This window comes from Dermochelys coriacea, chromosome 7, assembly GCF_009764565.3.
Source record: "Dermochelys coriacea isolate rDerCor1 chromosome 7, rDerCor1.pri.v4, whole genome shotgun sequence".
Taxonomy (NCBI): domain Eukaryota; kingdom Metazoa; phylum Chordata; order Testudines; family Dermochelyidae; genus Dermochelys; species Dermochelys coriacea.
The window spans coordinates 107,336,879-107,359,962 of NC_050074.1; the positions used below are offsets into that span (position 1 = coordinate 107,336,879).

The window sequence follows — 23,084 nt, forward strand, 5'->3', positions numbered from 1 at the left end:
TGGAACTGGCAGCAAGTTAGAGAGTTGGGATCTGGATTCAAACTTCTCCTAGCTTCTCATGTTATTTGGAGGTGGGGTTTTAACCTCAGGCCCACCTCTAGCTTGAATTTACCAGATCTCATAGTGTAGCCTCATTACAGTAAAATTTTCATACTTTTTCTTTAAAGCTTGATTTGTCGTATAAAAGTTATTTAGTGCAAGTGCTAGAAACTGAATCATTACATAAATGCTCTGATGCTGGTGTCTTTAGTGTCTCACATTATCTGGTACGGAATCGGTCTCCTCAGTTTACTTTTCAAAAGAAACCCAACAAGAGTGAAAATAACAGCTGCAAGCACAACACCCGTAACAATAAATGGAGCCTGGGAATGACCAGCAGTAGCAGTAAGTGAATCACGGGAATCCACGTCTTCCTGATGTTCAGAATAGTCCAGCTCTGTGAATTGAGAGAGAGAGTTTTGGTTTCAGGTTTCACGTTACTGGAGATAGTCAAGGTGAGCCATGACAACCACAATGCTTGAAGAGCATTTGAGGATAATTAAATCAATGAAGCTATAATAAGGAGATGGACTGCATCTCATCTTTCTTCCTGAAGAATTGATTCAATTAGCATTTCTCAGCTGGGCAGATTAAAATGATGGGTTTGAAATGTGCTAAGTAAGGAACAAATTTGTAGATGCTCTTAGTCAATAAACAAGTCCCTGATATTTATAAGGGAGTTTTTGCTATACCAGTAAAAGCATGCTGCGCTGTTAGAAATCAGAAATAAGATTTTGTAAAACGAAATGAAAAGTGATTTATGGAACCTTATTGTGACCCAAAATCAACCTTTAAGGTCATATTAGAAAAGTATTGAAATGGTAAACAGAACCATTCCTTGTATGTATCCTTGTAGACAGTTAACAAAGCCGTGTTAAATAGGCCAGACTTCTTAAAATGTAAACCTGTATTGTTAGAGAATTAGAAGCAGATACTAATTGTATTTGTCTGTGTTTACCTATATCTTATTAGCAGTTTAACAATGTGATCTAATTAACTTGTAATTGTTAAACTTTGGATCCTATCTGTAATGTTTCATTATATTGTCAATTGATTCAGAGATCAAAAGGGGATATTAACATTTAAATGAAACTTGTGGTATAATAATATTGTCTTTATTTCTCTTTGATGTTTGTAGTAAACTACCTATGAACTGTTTGAATGGGCAATTGCCTTATGCTAATCAATGCAACTAGTTTATCTGTCTATACATAAGAAATAAAAGTTTAGCTTCAAAGCAACAATATACACTGCCCATTCTTCATCTGGGATGGCCCCTGCTGTGATGTCTGCTGTCAAGATGCTGTCAACTTGCTAGAGAACATAAAAGAAGCTTTGGGCCTGATCTTGTTTTATCTCAGATATGCTTAAGCTTTGTCAGGGGAAGTTCAAGTCACCGGACTGAGGTCTCCAGGTGTACCCTTGACTATCCCTGCAAATTCTCAGAAGAATTTGAACACACTCTGTACATGGACTGCCTATTGGACTAAAACCTATTGAACTGATTCTAGAAGTATTTTCACAAACCAGCAGCCTCACCATCTCTATTATGAAATTGACCTAAGAACTTTACTCATATCTGTATGTATAAACGTCTTTAACCACAGTAACTTTCTTTTCTTTTTTAATTAATCTTAGTTTAGTTAATAAGAATTGGCTGTAAGCATTTATTTGGGTCAGATCTGAAATATTCCTTGACATGGTAGGTAACAGTGTCAGATCTCTTGGGATTGGTAGAACTTTGCAGTAGAACTTTATGGTGAATAAGGTTTAAAGTAACTCTCACTGTATAGACTTGGTTCTCAGGGTGGGAGCCAAATGCTGGATTGCTTAAAAGAAACTGTATTTTAGCTTCTTGATACAGAAGCTGTTTTGTTACTGGCTTGGTGAATCTAATTAAAGGAATAAACCATCAGTTTGGGGGATTGTCTGTCCTATTCTTTGCAGTTTGCCCAGACTGATCATTGGAGGGGACCACACTGAGAATGCTCATAGTCACACTTAACCTTCTCTTGTGTTTAGTGTATTTAAATTTACCAGCATTCCTGCTCTTAGTGCCGTCTTTCCAAAGCTGGATCGGCCCAACAACAACATCCACCTCTTCTTGGTAAGAGCTTGTATCTCTCTTGGACCTGGTTATGCAGCCCTGGTAGCATCGGGAAGAATAATCATATACTCTGCACACCACCATTTTGCACTGCAGGTAAACTGATGAATATTGTTTAATAAACTTGAAGGCATTAAATTTGAACCGTATTGTGGAGCTGTAAGGTGAATAGTATGTCCTGTAGGTAGGGTCTTTAGAACATCTAAAATAAATAAATAAAATACAATTAGTCTTCATGCATCCACACAAAAATAAATCACTGGCATCAAGCATGCCCTATGTGCACAGATAAAAATTAAAAAATTTAAAATTCATTGACAACAGAAAGGGAAAGAAAAATATACAATTATAGTAAGAATAGAAAATGAAAGAGGTTAAAATAGTAGTAGTGACTTGTCTGAAAGCAAAGTATAAATACTGATGTCTCTAAATCAACAAGGTATTTACGTACATGCCTAACTCTAAGAGTGTGAGTAGTTTTAGTGAACTTGCATACTTAAAGTTAGACTTGTGCATAAGTCTTTGTAGGATCAGGGCCCAGGACGGACAAGTTGCAAAGAGGTCCCCTGGAGGTGAAATGAGCCCAAGGCTGCTTATTTAGATCTCCAGGCTGCAATGTGTATGACCCCTATAGAACAGCTGAAGCAAAGGGGGTTTATTTTTATTAAGGGAAAAATGAAACCAAGATTTAAGCTCTTAAGTGAGGCTGGCCAGAAAAAAAACAATTCTATTTCAGACACAATTTTGAAATTTGTTTTTGTTCCAATGCAGATGAAAAATGAGATTTCAATTTTTTTCATGAAAAAACCATATATGAGAGAGTCTCAATGCAGAATAGCAAGGGCTGTTACACAGGAGATGGGAGACCCAGGGTCAAGTCCCTGCTCTGCATAATTCAGAACAGGGACTTGGACCTGGGTCTCCCACAGCCCAAGCAAACACCCTAATCACTTGGCCTAGGTCTCTCTTTGTCTCACCTGAGAAACCCTTCCCAGTGACAGTTCTATCAGAATTGATACATTGCCATGAAACTCTTCAGCTCTGAATAGCTATTTTTTTTGACAGGAATAATTTCAGTCAACATTTTTTCTACCAGCTCTACTCTGAAGGGTAGGCTCCATCTCTATACTAAATGGTTATACAGCACCTAGCACAGTGGGGCCCCGATGTCTGATTGGGTTCTCTAGGTGCTACTGGATATGAATAATAAGGATGATAAATTCCTTCTTCCATTCTGTGCCATCTTATCCAACTCACTCCTACTCTTCTGATTTCTGCTTTGGATGCAAGAAGCAAGAAAGTCACCATTTCCAATTACTCTAATCTCTACTAAGTCAGCTGCAGAGGAACTTCACAGAACAAGATTCTAGTACGTTTCACTTTCCTGTCAGCCTTGACTCACCTTAGTAAGTGCCAAAATTCCATGTCAGTGCATTCTGGTTCAATTTAACCATGAAAAAAACCTCAGTTTATCTGTTAACACACAGCTATTATCTCAGAATAAGCTGCAGAGTTGTCATATCATCAATGTATTTTATACACATTTTAATAAACTCATTTGCATAAGAAAGTTCACAAGGTATTAAACTTGTATAAACTGAAATTATTATAAGACTGCATATGTTACTAAGTTGTTTTATATTCATGCCAACACTTCTGTCACCTATAGATGGTTAAGATATGTTTGAATGTAGATATGGAAAATGTATTTCCTTTTGGGTTTTAATTTAAATAAATATGAGGTTTAAAAGATTTGGCTGTCTCTTCATTGTATGATGTTATCAGTTCATTTCTTAAAAGGACTGTTTTGAATATCTAATTTTCATCTCCTGCAATAGATAGGGGGTTTTAAACTATCATGCAGGTGGCTTCTTTAAAACTTAATTTTTGTATGTTCTGCAGCTCTAATGCTACTCTGGCTGAATTATTTTGCAATTTCACTCTTATTCCCCATTATTTATATATAATTATGATTGCACCAATAAATAGTCATATTCATTGACAATGGGACCTGCTCATGAAAGAGTTGTGCTTTCATATGCAGAAAGGTGTAGAGTCTAATAATGGAGAAGTCTACTGAAATTCTGGCAGGTAGGGTTTAGAACCATAGGAATTGCTATTTGGATGAGACCAGTGATTTTTATTTTCATACCAGATCTATATCTAATTTGTTTTCTATAATTCTTTAATCTGACTTTTCCACAAGAAATGGTGTAAGCCAAGATAGATGAATAATTCTGGGTCATCCGAGTGACATTAAAATTCTTACGTGTCACTTGCAAAACACCTAACACTCATGAAAAGAAACTGAAAAGATGTTAAAAAGCAGGAAAAATACAGAAAAGCAGGAAAAATCAAACATTAAACTTCAGTCATTTGAACCAAACATTGAATTACAATAATTTGAAATAACATTTACAGTATGCTACAAAAAAAAAACTAGGACTGGAAAAGAATGAATTTTTTTCTTTTAAAAAATGGAGCAGAATATTTTAAAAATACAGTTGAATTCTGGGGCTGAACTCAGTCTTGATGTGGGCAGGTGAAAATCCTCTGACATCAGCGGAGGTTGGGGTTACACCTGTTTACATCGGAACTGAATTTACCTCTTTAGTTACTATGTTACATTCTTGAATGGAATCACTAATGCAGAATTGCATCATCTAAATGTCATTTCTATTGTTTCTATTGATTTCTCATTTTTTGCCAGGATTTGCCAAAAAAGATTTTTTAAATAATTTGTTGGCAAGTAAAACTGAAATTACTTCACACTGTCCCCATTCGAATTATTGCATAAACAACACAGATATAGTATTCCATGCACAGTTTCATTCTAAACTATCACTGGGAAAGTCCTTACCCACTCTTGATAATGTCATAGGTTACTGTTGTAAAATCATTGGGATCAGGTGATGCAACACACATGTCCAAAAACAACACCAGATTTGGGTCAGAGCTGTGAATTGAAGCCATGAGAAGGATGGTGATTCATAAAATGAAATGTTCACTTCGTATCTGCCATACTGAGTTTCATTGACCTCAGTAACATCCTCAGCAACATACATTATTTCTATCCATCTATTTTGGAGCATTTTGCAGTTGATATGCAAATGAAGATCTTTTTGTCTTTTGATTATGTAACCAGAAGAGATTGCTTTGATCAAGTTGGAATAGATGATCGTGTTGTTGTTTCCCTGTTTCACACATTAAATACAAAATTATCTAATGTAGTCCGCTTTTGCCTGAGGTCACAATTACTATTATTCTTACTAAACTTTTGATGTGTCCATAGAATAACACACACTTAAAAAGTGTTGTTTCAGTATTTTGAAAAGAAGTGTGACTTTGGTTATTTCTATTCACAACACATTTTAAAAAACTTTGTGGGCTGAATGATGTGGTGATTACATTGAGATGTGAAAAATATTTTCTTTTAACCCAAACAGAGCCCAGTTAGTTTACATTCATGCAAAGCTTTGAACATGTAATGCACAAAGGTCCTGATTCAGCAAGGTACTTAGAGTTGTGTTTAATCTAAAGTACTATAGAAGGGAATGCTTTAAATTGGTACCTTGCTGAACTGTGGCTTATGTAAGTGCCAAGTATTATTGGTCTTCATGAACATCAGCTCATGCTAGAAAAAAGTCTATGAACATGGGTTGAGGTTGTTCACATATCTTCCCTCTCCCCCAGTATTTCCCATAAAGTCAATCTACAATAACTGATGTGTTCCCTGCAGGCAGGGGAAGGACAGGTGGGAGTGTTCGATGAATCTGAACCTGCAGTGATTGGTTCACTTGTAACTCCTGTGAATCACAGCAGGTTTCTGTTCATGACCCTTTTCAATAAATACATTCTGCCGTTTGCACAGATCTACTTACATAGGTTGCTAAATATTCAACTTCATACCTCTCGTCTTGTGCCACAGCCATTGTATGGTATGTTGAATATAACATAGTTTGGTGTAACAATTGGTTTACAATAAGGGTCATTCAAGCTGACATCCCATGCAGTGTAGCCATGTGAGTGGAGATAGGTTCTGTTAACAACTGCATGCATGTATTCTGGCAGGCACAGAAGAGCTAGTGGGTGGATAAAACATACATTATTAGTGCATACAGGCATACAATCATTAAATGTTGCAACCTATACAGATGCTGTTATCTACTCTGAGTATAGAATGGGAGAGGGGAAGGGGTTCATAAGCCAAACCACATGATTTTACTATATTACGTCTTAAAGATTGAATGATGCACCAGCAGCCTGTGGGTTTCAGCTGTGGATTACTATTACTATGAAAATCTGCAAATTATAACTTCTCTTCCTGTGATCAGAGAGAGTCTCATCAATGAATCTCAGTTACCATAGTAGAAAAAATTCTGGAGTGATGTAAAAGTCCCCTATTACAGTTGATTGGAATTTTGCTTGAGTAAAATTAAGAACAATATTACCAGGGCCATTATTAAGCAAATAAAATGAAGCATTTTGGCTTTTTCAGTACTTCTGGGAGAGAATGATCTAAAATGCAATGGGAGGTAAAGACAAAGGGAACAGTAAAGTAAAGAGAAATTGGTGTTTGTTGACAGCAATTTATGGAACAGATTTTGCTATCTTGAATTATACTGATCAGCCAGTGCTAACCAGTTATGTTCTATTCACTACAATCAAGGGTTGCCAAATCAACAGTTTGCATGTATGGCCTTACATGAGCCATATGGGGTTTGGAGATACATGTGCAGAGGCTGAATAACATCAAAGTGATAGTCATTCATTGGGGACTGGATCCTGTGGTCTTTACTCGGGCAAAATGAACATTGAAAGGAATAGGAGTCTTGCCTGAATGAGTTCTTAAGGATCAGGCTTTGTATGGCTGTGGAAGGTGTTCTAGTTCACTTGTGGGCACCTCTGTACCTGAAGACATGGACAAATTGCAGGGAATTCAAGGAAGAGCATCAAAAATGAAAAAGGAAGTGGAGGGAATGATTCTAAATATAAATAATTCTAATTTTAAACATGTACCAGCAAGGTGCTAAACAGGCATTGAGCTCAAATAAATAATAACTAATGAGTTGTGGAGAGGACATGAAATTCACTCATGCTTGCAATGAGAGTTTTGCCTACATCAGGATTAGGATCAAACCCATAAAGAACGAGCACTTAGGTAGTACAAAGGGCCACAAGTAAGAGTAATGAGATGATATAAAGAAAAAGTAAATTGACCCTGAATATCAGAGAAAATGTCTAAAAATAATTAATTTTATAATAACAAACATTGATTTTGTTTAAACATAAAACTGAAAGTAATAGGTCAATAATCTCAAAGTATAAAAGATGACAGTGAGTGCTTGCTATACTGAAGTGGTTTGACAACATTAATAGTTATTTAGCAAATAAAGTCAGTAAATAGGCTTGTAGGCTGAAAAGTGAAGTTCTGTATTAAACATGAACTTACTAGTATTCTGATCTGCTGGAATGGTGTAGTAGTCAGCACGGAACCCTTTCTTTGTGATACTTGAGTCACTGTGAAATCGAACTGTCATCAAGTTTGAGGACGACGTATATGTGAGATAGGAACAAGAACAAATTTTCCCCAGTAAAGGAGAGGTATAGAGTGGCCCATCATATATCTCAATATAATCATACTGGCATCTACCACCTTCTGTCCTGGGGAATAAACATGAACATTTTGTAAACTATTTTGTGAACTCCTGTTTAACTAGTCACCACTAAATCTCACATTAAACCCTTCCGGCTTCAAGGTTTTTGTGACAGATTGTCTTCATTTTGCTTCTAATATGGTACCAACCAGGACTGAACAAATAACCACAAATAATATTATAGTCATACAATTTTCATTTTAGGTTTACTGGTCATTTACAAGTGAGAAATGTCCTTGAAATGGAGAGGGTACCAATTTCAAAATTCCATGATTTTGAACCCATAAATTGACTGGGCAATTAGTGCCTTACTTACACTATATCTCTAAATGAAAGCGTTACACAGTAATTGCACTGCTTCTATTTCCCACACACAGTCTGCGTTGTTTGGATAATTTTCAGGATAGAATGGGCTATGAAATGTCCCAGATGAGTACTGAAGGACACCACCACAAGTATATTTTGCTGCAAAATAAAATGTAAGAAAAGAAAATACATACAATTCATTTATATATATTTTTGCATATATTTGTATATGATTTATCAGTTGAAGCCCAAACCTGCTGAAGTTAAAGGAAAGCCTCCTATAACTTCAATGAGGTGCTCTATGATCAGCCCACTCACAGTCTCATTTAATGCTCAGCACCTCTCAAGATTAAGCCCTAAATGTATATAATTGAAAACAGAAAATATGGACCAAAAAAAATGTTCAGGGAAGAAAGATTATGCTTTTTTTCTCTGATAATGTTAAGTTCTTAATTCAGGTTGGAAGTAACTTTCTGAAGAAGCATTTGGTGCACTGGCAACAAAAATTACAGTCTGAATGAAAATAGCCAACTTTGGAATGTAACAATTTTTACTTAATGCAGATCTTTAATTGACATAAGGCTTAGGAACATAAGAATGGCCATACTGGGTCAGAGCAAAGGTCCATCTAGCCCAGTATCCTGTCTACCGACAGTGGCCAATGCCAGGTGCCCCCAGAGGGAATGAACGGAACAGGTAATCACCAAGTGATCCATTCCTTGTCGCCCATTCCCAGCTTCTGGAAAACAAAGGCTATGGGCACCACCCCTGCCCTGCTTATACAAAAAGGGGGAAAACAACAAGGACAGTCATTATCTTCTTGAGCAACTCATAGAAAAAATATTGGATTTTTATTTTTCCTCCTGTGAAGCACACAGAAACTGACTTTAAGTGTATGTATTTGTTGACTGTTTTATTTGATCCACCTATTGCCCCAATCCTGCAAACATTCATGTACATGCTTATTTCTACTGACAAAGAGTTCTATTGAAGCCACTGGGATCAGTCACATTAGCCAAGTTAAGCACATACATATGTGTTTGCATTATTGGGGCCTAAGTGTTTCCTTTAAAGTAAAAATACCTAAATATAGTATCTTACTGTACTACTCTATCCCTATTTAGAAATGCTAGTTGCCAAAAGAAAGAAAAAGTTGATATTCAAAAAATGTATTGACTTCAGCCTGAAGACAGCTTGCAAAAAGTACTAAGATTTATCACCATGCCGTACTTATTTTCCTGTGCAAGGAATCTGATGCCATTAATACGTAGATAACTTGTGTATTATAATAAGTGAGTAGAGAAGACTACAACATACAAATAAAGAAGTAAAATAATTATGAAATTACCTGTTGAAGGCGGCCATGTTGGAATAGTAGTAGAAACTATTAAAACAAAAGAAGAACAATATTTAAATGGGCAACATCTTTAATAGAGACATATATAGTTTTTGAATAATGTGCCATATCCAAGAAAATGCCAATAAAACCAGAAAACTAAATTGATAGTATAATTGAACGCAGACGGAAGAGAGAGAAAGAATGGATGAAAATTAGAAAGGGATAAGTAAGTCAGTAGATGGAGAGATGGGAAAAGAGATGGCAGGCGGGCTGCCTGGCAAATCATGATATTAAAGAATACAAAGCAGGCACCCATTGTGCAAATAACACATAACTATATTTCTATCCAATTGTCTAATTCACAAAGCTTATAAAAAGCTAGCTGTCTGCATATAATAACTGCAATGAAGAAGAGGAAGGAAACAAAACCTGGATATTAGGAAAAACTTTTTCACTAGAAGGGTGGTGAAGCACTGGAATGCGTTATCTAGGGAGGTGGTGGAATCTCTTCCTTTGGGGTTTTTAAGGTCAGGCTTGACAAAGCCCTGGCTGGGATGATTTAGTTGGGGATTGGTCCTGCTTTGAGCAGGGGATTGGATTAGATGATCTCCTGAGGTCCCTTCCAACCTGATAGTCTATGATTCTATGATTCTAATAGTGTTAAGAAATACAATGAAATACAAGAAATACAGTTTAGGACCCAATCATGTAAACATGCATGCATGTGAATCCCTACCATTGGAGGCTTTGAAGAATGGATTAGATGGATCTCTCTCAGGAACGGTCTAGGTATACTTAATCTTGCCTTAGTGCAGAGGGTATAGACTAGAGGGCCTCTAGAAGTCCCTTCCAGCCCTACATTTCCAAAAATAATTCTCCTATCCTCAATAGTCCCATTTAAAGCAATATGAGTACTCAAATGAATATGCATGTGGATTAATTATTATTGGGGGTTTTGTACTGCTGTAGCACGTAGGACTCCCCCAGTCATAGACCAGGACTCCCTTCTGCTAGGCCCTGTTTCACATTTTAAATGACATCTCTCAGTACCATGAGAAGATGTTGGCTAAAATGTTTTATTTTCTTTTGTGGGTCCCTTGGCTCCTGAAAGAAATTCATCCTAGGAATGTATTTTATTTTTGTAAAGAAGAGGGATATTTATAATTAGAGGTGGGCAAAAGATTTCTGGCAAATAGTTTTTTATAATTTTTTTTTTGCTAGAATAATGATTGGCCTTCAAAAATCTGATACAAGAGTAGTGCAGGTTTGTAGAAACTGTGAGAGTACTTTAAAATCTTGTAATCTATTTTTAATCAGTAGGGGGTGGTCAAACTCCTCAACATATATAAAGCCCATCAATTCAGTCATTTCTCTCTTTCAGTTGTCCCTGACACTTTTGCTTTTATTGCTCACAGCCAGTCCCCTATGGCCAGCGGGGTAGAATGCCTAACGCAAGAGGCTCCATCATCTCTCTTTACACCAACTGTGTGGTACAACTTAGTTCTGCCAGTGACTCCTGAACCTGGAGCTATAGGTGCTATAGAGGTGGTCAGGGTGCGGCCGCAGCCCCTGGCTTGAAATGGTTTCCATCATAGACAGGGTTTATAGTTTGGTTCAATGGCTCTGAGCACCCCCACTATACACATTGTTCCAGCACTACTCCCTGGTACCCCTGTTTGGGAGCAGTAATGCTGCTGTTTATTGGATTGGCAAACACTGGAAAAGAGAAAGATATCTAAACAAAAAATGTTTAAAAAGAGACAATTCCCATGTGTTATTGCATCTGAAAGATAAAAGAGAAAGACAGAGGTTAGTGATTTGATTTTTCTTAACATAGCAATGTTTTACCAAAAATATATAGAAAACAGTGCTTAAATATAAGCAAGGAAGTAATTCCACTGACTTGTAACCAACATGTGATTAAAGTTAAGCATGTTCAGAGGTGCTTGGCTGGATTGGTGCCATCAATATATTCAATCTTGTGAGGAAATCCTTAATATTTAGAAATGTTCTAAGGATATCAACTCTCAGTTCCATTCTCCAATGAATTTCAAGTCAGGCCATCTAAATGATGCTGAGATTATTCCCAAGGAGTAGAGTGGGCTGTTCATTTTTAGACTATGCAAACCATAAAAATACATGTGGGCTTTTTCATATATCTAATAATTTTATATCTATTATTTATCTGATGCCCACTGAAGTAAGGGACTCTTAAAAAGAGACTTGAGCAAAGTTCATTGTGGGCAGGAACTCCCTGCACTGCAACTAAGTTCTGTTTAAAGAAAGATTGCCATGACAGAACATTGTATGGTGCTTTTCTGATGTGTACATAAAGGGGATTACACCACAAAGCTCATTTTCACTTGCAATTTATGCTATATTCTAATGAATTAAGGACAAGCCACCATGATCAAATTCACATAAATAAGGTAGCATTTTGACCAGTAAGTGATTCATAGAAAGATTTCACTGCAATTGATGCACCTCTTTATTGCAAACATTTGAAGGTACAGGTCAAGTTAAGTCTGTCATGAAAGTAATAATAATGACATTACCACCAAGTGCTTATGTAGCACTTTTCATCATTAGATCTCAAAGCACTTTACAAAAAATGTAAGTATTCTTATCCCCATTTTACAGATGGAAGAGAAAGGTAAAGTACTTTTTAAAAAAAATTTCTGTTGAGCAAGTGAAAAGGCTGGATTGAGCTCAGTTAATAAGTTCACTGGCAGGAACTTATGTCTCTTATAGTACAGCTCTGCTCTGAAAAGTGATTCCATCCAGTTCTGTAACTAGGAAGAAAGAGACTCTTAGTGGTTGGGGCACTCACCTGGTATGGGAAACCCAGGTCCAAGTCTCTGCTCCAAGGCAGAGCAGGGACTTGAGCCTGGATCTCATAAGAACAGCCATATGGGGTCAGACCAATGGTCCATTTAGCCCAGTATCCTGTCTTCTAAGAGTGGCCATTGTCAGATGCTTCAGAGGAAATGAACAGAACAGGGCAATTTCAAATGCTCCATCCCTGTCCTCCAGTCCCAGCTTCTGGCAGTTGAAGGTTTAGGAGCAACTGGAGCATGGGGTTGTTCCTTGATCAATGGCTAATAGCTATTAATGAACCTATCCTTCATTAATTTATCCAATTTTTTTAACCCAGTTATAGTTCTTGCCTTCACAACATTCTCTGGCAATGAGTTCCATAGGTTGACCGTGCATTGTATGAAGAAGTACTTCCTTCTCTTAGTTTTAAACCTGCTGCCTATTAATTTCATTGGGTGACCCCTGGTTCTTGTATTATGTGAAGGGGTAACTAACACTTCCCTATTCACTTCCTCCATATCGTTCATGACTGCATAGACACCGATCTTATCCTCCCTTGGTCACCTCCTTTCTAAGCTGAACTGTCCCAGTCTTTTTAATCTCTCCTCATATGGAAGCTGATTGACATAGGTGCTGGAACGAGGAGGGCTGCCGCACTCCCTGGCTTGAAATGATTTCCATGATATACGGGGTTTATAGTTTGGTTCAATGGCTCTTAGACCCCACTATAAAAATTGTATACTCCTGCTGATCGATGCCCCTAATCATTATTGTTGCCCTTCTCTGCAAGGTAGCATAGTCATCACTAAGGGCCCCATTTCCAAAACATAGGTTCTACTTATCCGTGTGTAAGCTGTCACTTCTGCCTGCACAAACAGTCCAGTGTGCCAAGAATGTAGCAAATGTGATAAGCAAGCATTTACCTACATGCATGCAAAAATACTAGCAACTGGCAAGTATGCAATAAGAGGTCAGGCTAGTGTAGTCTGAAGGCCAACAGTGTCCAAGGCACTTCCAACACAGTGTTTTGACTGATAGCCAAAAGGATATATTACTAATACAGTCTAACTTTCCCTCTACAGACTGGCGGAGCACAGCAGCTGCCTTTACGTTTTTATTAAAATCTATGCACAACAGCCATATGTATCTACTTTACTGGGAAGAATTTGTGCTGGTGGCTATCACATATTTATAACCTGTTCGAACAGAATGACTGTTCTGTTTTCAAGCAATGGCAATAACCAAAATACAGGATGCCATGCTTCTTGTTACTCTTTCCAATGCGGTAAGAACAATTACTGGTAAATTTGTCTAAGATACTCTGGTTAACATAGAGAATATATATTTTATGAAGTTGGTGGGATGAACCAATTATTTAGGGTTGTCATTCTTTCTGTTGTCCATTTTTATTTCTTCTTTGCCAGTAGACAGCATAAGGAATTTCAATTAAATGGGCAAGTTTTATAGTAATGCATAAATGGTTAACGAATAATGAGGGGATTTGTATGTTCCAAATGTAAACAGAGTATGAAATTACACATAAAAATATGGGGCCAGACCCTCAGATAATGGGGGGAGGAATAGCTCAGTGGTTAGAGTATTGGCCTGCTAAACCCAGGGTTGTGAGTTCATTCCTTGAGGGGGCCATTCAGGGATCTGAGGCAAAAATTGGGGATTGGTCCTGCTTTGAGCAGGGGGTTGGACTAGATGACCTCTTGAGGTCCCTTCCAACCCTGATATTCTATGATTCTACGATAATATGAATGCCCACTCTCCTCAATCAATGGGGAAAATAACACTGAGTGACCAGAGGGGAAGGAGGCAGCACCCACGAGGTGGGGGTAGAAGGATGGCTTGAGACAGCTGGGAAAGGGGGCTATCCCCTGAGGTCTGCCACCATCCCCATTGGAGGGAGGTGAGGGAATGGGCTAGCTGGTTGGCTCTCGTGTTCTCCTCCTCCCCTCATTACCTATTAAGCTTACCCAGTCTTTTCCAAAAGCCTCTTGCTCCAGCCTAGCCTCTCCTTAGTATGTGTTGTGTTATTTATGATGCTGTGGGTCTGACTGATCACCCATTATGGGATCAGGAAAGAATTTTTGTTTGTTGGACCAATCTGGCAAAAGGTCCAGCGGGATTTTTTTGCCTTCCTTGCACCTTCCATGCACAGTCTCCTTATCGCATTAAGACTTAAAAATGCTTACTATTAGGAAAAGCAATATTGTTTTAGCACAGCAGGTGGAACTATGCTGATTTAGCTCAGAGCATCAGGTCTATGATGTATTAAGTAATTCTTATCTGACAGATCTTTATTTGTTAAACATGTATGAAACTGTGCATCTAAAAAGGACTAGACTGCCTGTTAAATATTGTTTTTGTTAATTATTTGTTTCCTTTTCTAAGTTATTGAACTCACTTAGAACCATGTTCAAGTCAACCACATTTAGGGATAAGGAAACTTCATGTGTCTAATATTGTCTCGTATCAAATCCATGACTCATGAATGCAAAAAGCCCTAAGTGCAGTGGAACCACAGCACAAGGGGGGAAAGACCATGCAGGGGAACTGTAAGATCTCTACTTTCTACAGAGCAATGCTGTGGAAGTGTGGAGAAGCCTAAGCATATCCCTTGCTCACAACGAGCTGTCCTGATGTTCAACATGACCCTTTCCTGATCAGTGGGTTGCCAGGTGTCCGGTTTTCCACCAGAACACCCAGTCAAAAAAGGACCCTGGCGGCTCATTAAAAATCTGGTTGGAGTGGGCTGGCAGGCTCCCTACCCAGCTCCATGAGGCTCCCGAGAAGTGGCCGGCATGTCCGTCCAGTTCCTAGGCATAGGGGAAGCCATGGGGGCTCCGTGTGCTGCCTCCACCCCAAGTGCTGGCTCTGCAGCTCCCATTGGCCGGGAACTGTGGGCAATGGAAGCTGTGGGGGCAGCAACTGCAGGGGGTGGCAGCATGCCAAACCCCTGTGGCCTTCCCTATGCCTAGGAACTGGAGGAACATGCCGACTGCTTCTCGGGAGCTGCCTGAGGTAAGGGCTACCCCAAACACGCTCCCATGCCCCAACCCACTGCCCCAGCCTGGACCCCCTCTCTACACTCCAAACCCCTCACCCCCAGCCCCACCCCAGAGTCTGCACCACCAGTGGGAGCCCTCACCCCCCCTGCACCCAACCCCTTGCCCCAGCCCGAAGTCCCCTTCCGCACCCTGAAACCCTCATTTCTGGCCCTACCCCAGAGCCCACACCCCCAGCCCAGAGCCTGTACTCCCTCCCACACACCAACCCCCCGGGTCAGCCAGGAGCCCCCTCACACACTCCAAACACCTCAGCCACACCCCCCAGCCTGGAACTCCCTCTTGCACCCAAATCCCTCATCCCCGCCCCCACCCCAGAGCCTGCACCTCCAGCTGGAACCCTCACCCCCTGCACCCCAACCGCCTCCCACATTCTGAATCTCTCAGCACAATCTCCCAGCCCAGAGCCCCCTCCCACACCCTGAACCTCTCATTTCTGGCTCCATCCCAGAGCCTAAACCTCCAGCCAGAGCCCTCACCCCTTCCCACACCCCAACCCCCTGCCCCAGCCCAGTGAAAATGAGTGAGTGAGGGTGAGCAAGCAATGGAGGGAGGGGGGGATGGAGTGAGCCAGGGCGGGGCCTCTGAGAAGGCGCGGAGCCTCATGGAAGGGGTGGAACAGGGTGCAGACCAAGGGTGTTCAATTTTGTGTGATTAGAAAGTTGGCAACCCTACTGATCACACTGACTGCAAAGCTGTGGTCAACTTCATGTTACTTCACATGACTCCTCAAGGATATTTCTGTCAGACGGAGCTTCGCTTTCGTGAGCCTAACTGTGCAGTCTTCATTAGCTGGCAGGATGATAGAAAATTTTTAAAAAATTGGAATTTTAGGAAACTGGCAAAAATGGGAAGAAGCTCTGACCCTGATGTATAAGAATCCCCAGGGAAGAATGGAAAATAAAAATAATTATTTTTATTCAGTGAATCTGCAAAATATAAAATTAACTCAGATTTATAACAATAATACTTTACATTTATATAGTGCTGTTCATGTACGGATCTCAAACTAGTTTACATCGAAGGAAAGTATCTTTATGCCCATTTTTACAGATGGGAAAACCAAGGCATAGTGTGACTTGGGACACACAGCAAGAAAGTCAAAAAGCTGCAAACAAAAATCAGATATTTTAACTCCCTGTGCCATACCACGTTGGGGCTCATTGAAAGTTTCAAATATTTTGGCTTTTGGTCTGACCCTACATGATTTTTTCCCAACTTTCTGAAATAGCTAATGAATCAAAATATCTGTTATTTGCCTGGATGTACTTATAAAATTTCAAATTCAAATGACATCAGAAGCTGCATGACTTTCCTGGAAGATGTTATGTTTCAAAACAAGAGGAGCAAAACTTTGAAAACACCATGTTTGTAAAATCTTAAGGGTCATCATAAAATATAGTAAAATGTGCTTGACCCTCACTGATATCAATGAAGAAATTCCAAATGAATTTAACTTTCATAATGACAAAAAGATTAGTACTTAAACTTAAATAGGTCTTTTCATCTCTGGGTCTCTAAGTGCTTCATGAAGTTAAGTCTCATTATCCCTACTTTTCTTGTTGGATGACTGAGGCATTGAGAAGCTAAGTGGTATGGCAGAATCAGGAATAAACTCTACATCTCCTACCCCCAATTTCCCTGCCCTATCCCAACGGAACAATTCTACACTCAAAGGAAGTGAAGTTAACAAAACTGAAAACTAACCCATGAAGATAGCAAGTGCCCTTTGGAACTTCAGACAGCTAACTTAACTACTTGACCATCTTTCATTCGTTTGATTTTGTTTTTGTTTTTTTGTTTGTTTGTTTCATGTTTTTAAATCTCTTTATTCTATGCTAGCACAATCACATTCACCAGGGAACTAACTGGCTGGCTGAAGCATGGAACTAATGTTTGAGGAAGTAGGAATGTTGCCCTTTTAGTGTTGGATCCAGTTCCAAAAACTGTGTTTCATATTTTGAAACCTCTGCAATGTGACTTTCACAATCATCTTAGACATGGTCAAAAGCATGTTCTGTGCCAGTTATTTGTTTTTGGCATTGTAACATTTTACCAAAAAATACATGGAAACCAGTGTAATTGTAGTTAACTTGGTGCCAAGGGTAATGAGTAGGGTAGCTACAGACACAGTGGGTTCCTGAAAGCAGCACAGCCCCCTCAAATCAATAGCTTCTGGGTGAAGAAGAGTGGTGGAACCTTTGACCTCACTCCTATCCATGCACATTTTGACCAATATGATTCACAGAAAGTTTTCACTGCAATTGATGCATCTTTTGATCACAAGCATTTGAAGGTGCAGATCAAGTTACATCTGTCATGAAAATTATAATAATAACATCACAAAGCTCTTCTATAGCCTTTTTCATCAATAGCGTTCAAAGCAAGTTACCAAAAAGGTAAGTATTATTATCCTCAGTGTATAGATGGGGAAAATGAGCGACAGAGAGGAAAAGTAGTATTTTGTTTTAAAAAAAAATTGGTGTTCAAGAGAAAAGGCTGGATGGAGTTCAGTTAGTAAGCTCACTGGCCTCACAGCTTATTTCTTTTCTAAGAAGTTCTGCTCTGAAAAGTGATTCCACCCTGTTCCATGTTTATTGTCTCATCAATTCCCATATCAAATGTACTCCAGTACCTCCAGGCTGTAGAGCCCTGTTTCTGCAAACATATATACACATGTTTAATTCTGCTGACAGGAATAGTTTCACTGAGGCCATTGGGATTAGTCACGTCTGCCAAGTAAAGCACATACATATGTGTTTGCAGGATTGGGGCCCAAGTGCTTACTTTAAAGTATAAATACCTAAAAAAAGTATTGCAGTACTACTGTATCCCTATTTATAATTGCTAGCTGCCAAAAGAAAGAAAAAGTTGATATTCAAAAAAAATGTCTGGCCGTCAGCCTGAAGACAGCGTGCAAAAAATATAAAGGTTTATCACTGTGCCGTACTTATTTTCCTATCCAAGGAATCTGTTGTGATTTATATGGGAATTATTTGTGTATTATAATGAGATAATTGAGAAGACTACAACATAGAAATAAAGAAGTAAAAGAATTATGAATTACCTGAAGGCCACCATGTTGGAGTAGCAGGAGGAGCTATTAATACAAAAGGAGAACAATACATAAATCAGCAACATCTTTAATAGTGAGAGAGAGAGACTTTTAGAGTAATGTGCCAAATGCAAGATAACGCCAAGAAAATCATAACCAAATTAACAGCATAACTGAATGGGGGGAGAAGATGGATGGAGAGAGAGAGAGAAAGGATGAAAAATAGAATGTGGTAGGTAGATGGGTGTATGGAGAGAGATGGCTGGCTAGATAATCATGACACTAGAGAATACAAAGCAGGCACCCATCTTGCAAAAAACACAACTATATTTCTAGCCAATTGTATAATTCACAAAGCTGATAAAAAGCTAGCTGTCTGCATTTCCTCTGATTACTGTACTGTAATGAAGACACTTACTTAAAAGAAGAGGAAGGCGAAAACAGAATTAAGAAAGACGAATATTAACCATTTGGGATCCAGTCCTGTAAACATGCATGCATGTGAATCACCACCACTGGAGGTTTTTATGAACAGATTACATGAACATCTATCAGGGATGTTCTTGATATAATTCTGGCCTTAGCACTGAGGGGGAAAATGAGATGGAATCTCGAGGTTCCTTTCAGCTCTACATTTCCAAGAATAAGTCTCCTCTGCTAACTAGTCCTATAAAAGTCAATATCACTATTCAAATGAATATTCATTTGGATTAATTATTATTGTTCTTATTTGTATTGCTGTAGCACCTAGGAGCCCCAGTCATAGACCAGATTCCATCTCTCAGTATCACGAGAACATATTTGCTAAAATGTTTGATTTTCTTGCATGTGTCATGTTGCTCTGGAAAGAAATTCATCATAGGAATTTTGTTAGGAAGAGGAATATTTACAATTAGAGCTGGCCAAAAGATTTTTGGCAAATAGATTATTATCATTATGAATGACTCTCTGAATTGCCACTATGAATGACAATGATTTCATTGGGAGAGGGGCAAAGTGTAAGAATGACTCTATAGGATGGCAGTTAGGACGTTCACTTAGGGCAAAAAGAAAAGGAGTACTTGTGGCACCTTAGAGACTAACAAATTTATTAGAGCATAAGCTTTCGTGAGCTACAGCTCACTTCATCGGATGCATTTGGTGGAAAAAACAGAGGAGAGATTTATATACACACACACAGAGAACATGAAACAATGGGTTTATCATACACACTGTAAGGAGAGTGATCACTTAAGATAAGCCATCACCAACAGCAGTGGCTCTCAACCTTTCCAGATGACTGTAGCCCTTTCCGGAGTCTGATTTGTCTTGCATACCGCCAAGTTACACCTCCCTTAAAAACTACTTTCCTACAAATAATGAGACATCAAAACAGAAAAGTGTCACAGCATGCTAGTACTGAAAAACTGCTTACTTTCTCATGTAATTATAAAATAAATCAATTGGAATATAAATATTGCACTTACATTTCAGTGTATAGTACTATAAAGCAGTATAAACAGTCATTGTCTATATAAAAGTTTAGTTTGCACTAACTTTGCTAGTGCTTTTTATGTTGTCTGTTGTAAAACTAGGCGAATATCTAGATGAGTTGATGTACTCCCAGAAGACCTCTGCATACCCCGAGGGGTACTTCTACTCCTGGTTTAGAACCACAGACCCAAATTCAACATCCCTACTCCAATGACTATTTAATTATTTATTCAAAGTAGATGAGCTGGAGCAGGAGAGACTGAGAAAATTCCGTATTAGGACATCCCATAGCTCGGTAACCCAGGAATACTCCTGAAATATTGAAGACCCAAGTTCAAATCCCTTTTCCGTATCAGACAGAAGGAAAATTGAATCTGGGCCCAGTTCTATTTGTAATAGTCAAAAACCTACACTAAGAAAAATGTTTACAGGGGGTAAAATGCTTCTTTATGTGTGTTTGTACAGTACCGCACAATGGGGCCCAGTGCTATAAGCGCTGCGGTAATATACTACTAAACAATCATAGTCATTTGACCCTGCACTCTGAAGGATCAGAGACACTAACAGCTGCAAGAACTATTCTGTTTTGAAGTCTCATGTTATGTTTCTTATGGAGCTTGCTGTGCCAATTTATTTTGTCCCTGGCTCTTTAGCTGATATCTATGACAGCCACTCTCCTCTGGCCCTCCTCTGTTGCATAGCACAACAGGCTCCGCCTTCTCTCTGCCTTTCACCAGCTTTTTTCTGCAAATAACTCCTGCATCTGGTATCCCTGTTTGGGAGCAGTAATGCTGTTGTTTATTGGATTGGGAAGCATTGGGAAAGAGAAATAAAGCAAAACAAAAATGTTAAAAAGAGATAATTACCAGGTGTCGTCAAGTCTGAATGATAAAAGAGAAGGACAGAGGTTAGTGATTTTGATTTTGGCATGGGGGGGGGGGGAGGGCATGGCAATGTTTTTTCCAAAAATAAATAGAAAACGTTGTAGCTGTAATTAACTTAGTGCCAAAGAGGAACAAATAGGGCAACAAAGACACAGGGGATATCTCAAAACTACACAGAACCCTGAAATCACTAACATCTAGGTAATTGAGAGGAATGCAGTTTTAGGCCTCAATCTTATCAACACATATGCATAAACACAAGCTAGGAAGTGATTCCATTGACTTGAAACCAATGGATTAAATAAGATTAAAGTGAAGCACATGCTTAGGTGCTGTTAGTCTTGTGAGAGATCCCTAATAATCAGAAATGCCTAAGGATATTTACTATCAGTTCCATAACTTCCATGAATTGCACCTAGGTGTTATATAGCACTTTTAAAGAATAGATCTCGAAGCACATTACAAAAAAAGGTATGTATGTTCTTAATTCACGTTAATTAATTTGAGATACAATACAAATGAAGACAAGGCGTTGGTAGTTTTCACATGAGTTAGCAGGTTGAGTTATAGACCATGGACAGCATAGGACTTATCTCAACCTGCTAACTCCTGTGAAAACATCAAAGCAGGATTTTACCTTGGGATAGCTAACACAAGTTAAGAACACAAGAAAAAAGTTGTGAAGACACAGGAAATAAGACCTGCAAACCAAACCATGATTGAAATTTCTACCCCCAGCAAGACGTCAATAGGAACACAGACAATTTTTAACCCTCCCTCCTCCTATAACTCAAAAATGGCTGCACAGACTTTACTCAAAACTTTCCACACAACACACCTTATCACCTTAAGGCTTCAGAACAAGCATGAATTATTTCAGCTGAAAAAGGAATTTCTTTGAGGCAATTATGAGCAATGGGAAAACAAGGGAGAGGAATGGGAGAGAAAAATCCATTTGAATCTTCACTATTTGCATTAGTTCTAATTAAAACCTTACTAAACAAATATGTCTGAAGAATTTTACACTTTGTAAACAGGAAGCAAATGAAATACGTTTTAGTGACTAGTCTTCACATTTGTTTAGTGCTTTTCCTTTTTTAAATATCAAAGTGTTTTATGTCAAGGTTCAAAGAAATGAAGTAACTCAATCGAGTCCACAATAGTGTACAAGTGAACAGAACACAGGTATCCTGATACCCTGTCCCATGCCATATCAGATGAAGCATGTACATATCTTAAACACTCTCGTGTGGTATATGGCTTAAGTATTCCAAAAAGAAAATCAGAAAATGCCTGTAGAGATCACACCAGCATCTTCATTGGGACCGCAGTCACATGATTCCCATCTTAGACTAAGGCAGTCCCAAAGGTAGGATTCATTACCTCCACAATGCAGATAATCAAGGAGAAAAATTTTTGACCCTTGACCAAAATAGGCATTTCTTGTCGCTGAAATGGCCCATGCACATCCAACCTGCCTGCAAACAACCTCTACTTTGTGTGTTCCAGCAATCATCACACACCCTGGCTCAATTTCCTTTGTAATAAAGTTCAACGTGACCCTCACGTCTGTTCCATCCATTCACCAGTCTTTAAAAGACATGGGAAATGATTTGTGGAAAAATGGGCAGTAATCTTTTTCCAACAATGGCTTAACTCAGCATTTATTTTTCCATTTTATTTTTTGTATAATTTCCCCCCCTTAGAAATCGTGAAAAATACTAAGGAGTTTAAATCACGCATCTGGTTATAGCCTATGCTTATGTGAATGCGCTGGATGCTATACTAGAGCTGGTTGGGAATTTTTTGACAAAGATTTCTTTCATTGGAATATTCTGATTCATCAAAACCAAAACTTTTTATGGAAACATCTGTTTCAACAGCCTTTCATTGGGAAGATGTCTCAGGTCCAGGAGGGAAATTGGTTTTTTGGGGGGACACTCACCTGCTGTGAGAGGCCCAGGTTCAAGTATCTGCTCCCAAATAGGTAGAGCAGAGCATTGAATTTGGGTTTTCTGCATCATAATGAATGCCTTAACTACCATGCTATTGTGGGGAGGGCTTGTGCTAAAACTCTTGTGCTTTTTCATTAAGAGCAAAAACTTCTAGATAAGCTGTTTTGAGATCCATAAATTAACTCCTGTGTATAAATGCAAAGTGTTATTATTATAATAAATTTGAGTTAATTTTATATTTTGCAAATTCTCTTCATAATAAATAATGTTTTTTCTTTTCCACTTTTCCCGGGGATTCCTACACATCAGGGTCAGAGCTTCTTCCCATTTTTGCCAATTTCCTAAAATGCCAAGATTTTTTAATCTTCTGTCATCCTG

At 38.7% G+C, this 23,084-nt stretch overlaps 1 protein-coding gene across 1 annotated transcript; it reads right to left on the bottom strand.

Moving 5' to 3' along the window:
- Positions 1-240: 240 nt before the first annotated feature.
- LOC119859026 (deleted in malignant brain tumors 1 protein-like) lies at positions 241-22,796 on the bottom strand. Its single transcript, XM_043519374.1, is given in 10 exon segments — positions 241-436; positions 2,077-2,348; positions 5,007-5,121; positions 5,124-5,340; positions 6,056-6,228; positions 7,599-7,810; positions 8,120-8,161; positions 8,163-8,268; positions 9,458-9,493; positions 22,697-22,796. Coding segments are annotated over 10 exon segments (1,455 nt in total). The 3' UTR covers positions 241-254.
- Between the last annotated feature and the right edge of the window lie 288 nt (positions 22,797-23,084).